Below are 5,802 nucleotides of genomic sequence, written 5' to 3'. Positions count from 1 at the left end.
TTACAAAAAATAACTCGATCGTTGTACGTATCAAATTGTGCGAATAATTATTTGTCAGCACGATATGATGTGTTTGATCAACGTTAAAACAATATTTATAAACTCTTTTCTCACCAATTATGAATTCATAAAGATCAGCTGTGCTATCTGGGTAGTAATTCAAAGATAATGCATGCATAACGCACGGTATAGTAACAGTTATTGAGTTTTGAGCCCATAGCATAATTATTTGCAGATATTTTCGTAAAGTGATTGCAGTACCATTGTATACGTCGAAAGTAGCCTGTCGAATTTCACCGCACTTGCAACACATGAAACAATCATATAATTGAAATAAGTTAATTTTTTTATGTTCTACTTACTATGTGAATAAAGTGTTCTACTGGCCATCTATCTATCTATCTATCTATCTATCTATCTATCTATCTATCTATCTATATATATATAACAAGTGTCCCGACTGAAATTCGGGGAGTATATTCCTTCCATGACGTAATTAAGCACCCACTAAAAAGAGATTTTTAGAAATTCAACCTCTGACGGGGTGAAAAGGGGTAAAATGTGTATTCACGAATTCCTCGCCGGTCAGCTTAAGCTAGTTTAACATGTACTTTGTACTTTGAATTCTTCCTTTTAGAAGCATAAAGGAAGTCTAGGTAGAGTATATTATTTTCTACCATTATATATAATGTGATGACTATAAGGCTGAGAAGTTGATAAGTCGTGGAATACGCAAGCCTTCAATTGAAGAATCATTACTACGCGTTACAGCAATTGCTTTAGATAGATTATTCATCATACGATGTCCGATGCAACCTTAGTTTCATCAAAATACTTTGAAAATAAAGGTGTAACGCTATTTATTTGTATATTATGGTATATATAATAAAACAGAACGTAAAAAATGGTATATGATAATAATAATATGAAAATAAGGCGTGCAAATTTGTCTTCTTATTCCCGGATTTGCTTTTATTTTTTAGAACTGTTATTTTAAATTTTAAGTAATTATTTTAATTCGTAGATCAGATTAATAACGTTATAAATCAGGATAAGAAAAAGATATTTCGCCTTTTAAACGACATTTTGCAGGAGATTCAAATAGAGAGAAGGAGCAATTTTAGTTTAGCCAAGTTTAGCACACATTTATGTACTTATTATTTTTTCCTTGCCTAAACTGAGCTGGCAGATGTTATCAGACTAGCTTCGAATAAAATCTCTGAACTGGCAAAATGTAACGTTAGAAAGAGCGATGAAAAATATAGCCTCCTTCGATATTTTCGTTGAGAAACATTTGAAAAATTATATTACACGTTAACGTTTAAATAAATTAATTAACGTCCGTATTTAATATTATATATTTGAAACAACGTACAGGACAGATCTTTCCGTGAAAATAATTTTCATAATTATCTTCAGGCAGATATTGTTGATATCGCGCGACGCGATAAACTTGCGACACAAATATTTACGTAAGACGATAAGAAGCAAGCAATATGTTTACATATTTGAGACGTAACGCTTCGAGAATATCGTCCAGTCAGTTTCTCGTTGTCATTGTCGTTTTAGAAGTGTTCGGTGCAATTTAGGAAAATGGAAGCCAGACGTATCGCCGCTGAGAAGGAAAAAAGAATGAAGGCCAAAATTACTACTATCGATGTGAAGGATATAAGGTTTCCGACATCGTTAAATCGTGATGGAAGCGATGCAATGGTATACTTTATTAAATAATTTGCATAAAGACATGCTCGCTGCTAGCGAGCATGTCATTCTGGTAAATCAGCATATGCATTTATAACATGTAAATTATCTAATTTGTTAATATAATAAATTATTAAGATGAATATTAATAGCAATTAATGAATCTAATAGTAAATAAATATTAATTAAGGTAACATTTTATAGATTGCACGTTAAACTAATTATTATTAATTTTCTTAAATGATGTTAGTCAAGCTCATTTACATGTTTAACATATGTATACTCTCAAGATTATATTTGATCTTTATTTATATTAACAGCATACCGATCCTGATTACTCTTGCGTGTATGTAACAATTAAAACAAACAAAAAAGGATGTGAAGGATATGGTCTTACGTTTACCTTGGGAAGAGGAACTGAAATCGGTATTTTATATATTACTATATATTATTGATACTTCAGTTACATACGCGCTATACCAATAATAATAATAATTTTTGTAGTTGTACAAGCATGTAACGCTCTAGCCAAGATCGTGTTGAATCGGAAACTAAAATGGATTTACAAGGATTTTGCTAATTTTTGGAGACGTTTAACGAGCGACTCGCAACTGCGATGGGTAACGTATAACGAAGAGTGACGTAATAATTAAAATATGACGATTACCGGGATATAATTTCGATGTTTTAGGTCGGACCGGAGAAAGGTGTGATACACCTAGCTACAGCAGCTATTGTAAACGCATTGTGGGACTTGTGGGCGCGTGTCGAGGAAAAACCTGTCTGGAAGCTTCTTTCGGACATGTCACCCGAGGAACTCGTTTCCGTCATAGACTTCAGATACGTGTAAGCCGAAATTTTTTGTAAACCAAAGTGCAGAGTTATATTCTCGCTCATGACACAATTCTGTTTACGCATTTCTATATGCAGTAAAGACATAGTGGACGAGAAGATTGCGATAAAAATACTTGAGGAAAAAATGAAACTTAGACAAGAACAAAAAAATAAGCTGCAAAAGAACGGATATCCCGCGTACACCACTCAAGTCGGATGGCTGGGCTACAGCGATGACAAGCTCAAGGATCTTTGCAAGAGCTTTCTGGACTCCGGTTACACGGCGTTCAAGATCAAAGTGGGCCAGGATCTGCAGAACGACATTAAAAGGTGCGAGATTATACGCGAGGCGATAGGCGATGAGAACAAATTGATGATGGACGCGAACCAGGTGTGGGACGTGAACGAGGCGATCGAGTGGATGAAGGAGCTGAGGAAGTTTAAACCCACCTGGATAGAAGAACCGACGTCACCCGACGATGTCTTCGGACACGCTCAGATTCTCAAAGAATTAAAGCCGTACAATATCGGAGTGGCCACCGGCGAGATGTGCGCGAATCGCGTTATGTTCAAGCAGTTCCTGAAACACCACGCGATCAACTATTGCCAGGTCGATTCGGCGAGGATCGGCGGGATTAACGAGCTCCTGGCTGTGTACTTAATGGCATACATAACTAAAAGTAATAAGTTCACTATCGATAACTTAAATCTGTAGACTTGATCTTTCCATTTTCAAACAACAGAATGACGAATCCATAATCAATTTCTATCTAAAAGAAAACAAAATGCGAAGTGGAAAATTTTTTATTTATTTACAGTACCAGTTTGTCCGCATGCCGGTGGAGTAGGTTTGTGCGAGATGGTTCAGCACCTCCAAATGTGGGACTACGTTTGCTTAAGTCAGACCAATGAAAATCGCATGATAGAATACGTGGACCAGCAGCACGAGCACTTCGAGGATCCCGTTCGCATTAGGAATGCGCATTACATGCCGCCCGAGCGTCCTGGATACTCGACTAAACTTAAAGAAGAGACCATCTCAGAGTACGCCTATCCAGATGGCAATTATTGGAAAAACAAGATTGCTAAAGAAAAAGAAACTGAGGAAAGAGATGATTAGAGATTTTTTTTTTTTCAAAGATTCAACTGTATTTATAATTCTTTTATAAAAACAATCTACGTAAAACTGCATATACATCTTTAAAAGATACAACAGATATATAATAAATACCAGAACAGATATTACAACAAATGAGATATATGCACGCTTATATACATTTAATATAAAAATAAAATTGTAATGCGATCTCACTTAATTTTCAATAAACATATAATTCTTTGTCGTATCTTGTAATAAATGTTCTTAAGTCCGTAATCGCATCAAATGCTGACATATTGTACAAGATTTTTATCGCGCCAGGAAGACGATTAACAAATAAAATCACAATAATGACCTACAGTTTACAGTTTTCCAGGCGAGATTTCACATAGTCTGTCTGTAAAAAAAAAAAGAATAACAATACGTATAATGGAGATTTATCTCTTACAGTATTTAACGAATAAGTTCTACAATCTCTATACTTACGCTCACAAACCAAAACATATTGGGATTGAACATCATCTTTCTCACAGCGTTCATTTTCTCTATTGGCGAAATAACGTGTAAATGTAAATGATCGACGGTATTAAAGGGCGGCCAATGAAACCCTGTTCGCGTAGACCCAGGATCAAGATTCATCTTTTCGGAGATAATGTCTACTGCAGCAACGATCTTGTCATCTGAAAGTATTCAGATATAATCAGAGACTGATAGAAATATCAATAATCAATTGTTAGACTAGAAATGCATAAAATTTTAACAGAAACAAAGAAGACAAACTTTCAGATATATTTTCAAAAGTATGTATAAAATAATTTAATAAACATTTTACTATTCGATGATGTAACAAAAAAATATTGCAGATTATGCAATTATTTAATAAAATTCAACTTAAATATGTTAATAAAGATAAGCCTGGGATACTTACAAAGTTCAGAGTCTTCAGGTTGAAGTGTTTTCGCGTTACGTATATGTTTTTTCGGTAATATCAAATAATGATGCGTGGATACTGGATTAATATCTTTAATACACGTAAGGTCTTCATCCTGACGGCAAAAACATATTGTGCATGTTAGAAACATTTGCTCGCTAATCTAAATTAAAAATTTGTATGTATATATGTGTGTACTTTATCTAGCTGTCAAAAAATTCGTTTGAGGTTAACTGCCATACCTCGTAAATTTTCTCACCAGGTTCCTCGTCCCTAATAATTTTACAGAAGACGCAATTTGTCAGCTGCTGAGCCATTGAAACTTATGTCAATTTCGACGATATTTAATTCGATGATATCTGATGACAGCTTATCCCGGAAGTCTAAATAACTGGAGCACCACTGTGGAGAGTATGGACTGAACACCGTGCGCACTGTGTATACACGTCGAATATCTTACGAGCAATTGAAAAGTCGTCGGAGCACATACTCGGACAGTAGGTTACAAAGCATATCTTTCGAGAACCATATATACTAATAGACAGTAACGAAAATACAGAAATATAGATCTACATGCGTCTTTCTAGACTCTCGAAAAATCGCAAATTTATCCGGGGAGCACGTTGGGCAAGGAGATTACTGAACAGCTGATAGTGCTGATACGCTGGTGCGGGGGGGAGGTGTGCGCCAGGTGCCCACGTGATTTTGACTTTCTATAAGAACCGCACTGACCAATCAGAGCGCGTTATTGCAGCCAGGCATTCTGATTTCCATGGCAACCGCGTCGGTCCGTGCAGCGTTTGTATTTGGAGCGACGACAACCTCCTCGCTGAATATGTTTTTCGCGTAACTTGGCGACTGACGAGGGTCTAGAAAGACGCGCGTATATATATAGACACAACATTATCTAAAACTCTTTTTCGTCTAATTTTATTCGACAGAGCACGCTTTGCCTTAAAGAAAATATATCAATATAAACATAACGGCGCTTTTTAACAATTGTTTAATTCCGTACGCCGATTTAGGAAACTCCGTTCTTCTCGCCGATTAACATTATTCAGTATAACGTTTCAAAACTTTTTATTTCTAAACCTTTGATAAGCATATCATTTATCAACCCTAACATGGTAATGTTAATTATTTCTATGTATTTTGGCTAAGTCCGATGATAATCATTAACAGGATATTACATATTTCAAATGAATGAAAATGCAATTGTTCGTATACAATATGCTAT

At 35.4% G+C, this 5,802-nt stretch overlaps 2 protein-coding genes across 2 annotated transcripts; one reads left to right on the top strand and one right to left on the bottom strand.

Annotated features, from left to right (window-relative positions):
* The first annotated feature begins 1,505 nt into the window (after nt 1-1,505).
* LOC112465340 (mitochondrial enolase superfamily member 1-like) lies at nt 1,506-3,881 on the top strand. Its single transcript, XM_025032851.1, has 6 exons — nt 1,506-1,713; nt 2,022-2,127; nt 2,206-2,321; nt 2,393-2,547; nt 2,632-3,215; nt 3,354-3,881. Exons 1-6 carry the CDS (start codon nt 1,594-1,596, stop codon nt 3,653-3,655), a joined length of 1,383 nt encoding a protein of 460 aa, XP_024888619.1. The 5' UTR covers nt 1,506-1,593; the 3' UTR covers nt 3,656-3,881.
* A 57-nt stretch (nt 3,882-3,938) lies between these two features.
* On the bottom strand, nt 3,939-5,223 carry LOC112465341 (histidine triad nucleotide-binding protein 3-like). The gene is made up of 4 exons (XM_025032852.1): nt 4,808-5,223; nt 4,563-4,680; nt 4,121-4,314; nt 3,939-4,031 (listed from the first exon to the last, which is right to left on the bottom strand). Exons 1-4 carry the CDS (start codon nt 4,880-4,882, stop codon nt 3,990-3,992), a joined length of 429 nt encoding a protein of 142 aa, XP_024888620.1. The 5' UTR covers nt 4,883-5,223; the 3' UTR covers nt 3,939-3,989.
* Between the last annotated feature and the right edge of the window lie 579 nt (nt 5,224-5,802).

Source organism: Temnothorax curvispinosus, unplaced genomic scaffold (genome assembly GCF_003070985.1).
Source record: "Temnothorax curvispinosus isolate PA1 unplaced genomic scaffold, ASM307098v1 QBEX01015129.1, whole genome shotgun sequence".
In the NCBI taxonomy this organism is placed as follows: domain Eukaryota; kingdom Metazoa; phylum Arthropoda; class Insecta; order Hymenoptera; family Formicidae; genus Temnothorax; species Temnothorax curvispinosus.
This window is presented reverse-complemented; position numbering and strand designations above follow the sequence as displayed.

Bases quoted from the DNA above. Each gene is read 5' to 3' on its own strand.
- LOC112465340 (XM_025032851.1), top strand. From the start codon at position 1,594: ATGGAAGCCAGACGTATCGCCGCTGAGAAGGAAAAAAGAATGAAGGCC. The intron at 2,128-2,205 runs GTATTTTATATA...TAATTTTTGTAG, and splicing joins GGGAAGAGGAACTGAAATCG to TTGTACAAGCATGTAACGCT. The intron at 2,322-2,392 runs GTAACGTATAAC...TCGATGTTTTAG, and splicing joins GCGACTCGCAACTGCGATGG to GTCGGACCGGAGAAAGGTGT.
- LOC112465341 (XM_025032852.1), bottom strand. From the start codon at position 4,882: ATGGCTCAGCAGCTGACAAATTGCGTCTTCTGTAAAATTATTAGGGAC. The intron at 4,681-4,807 runs GTATGGCAGTTA...TTTTGCCGTCAG, and splicing joins CTGGTGAGAAAATTTACGAG to GATGAAGACCTTACGTGTAT. The intron at 4,032-4,120 runs GTAAGTATAGAG...TTTTTTTTACAG, and splicing joins ATATGTTTTGGTTTGTGAGC to ACAGACTATGTGAAATCTCG.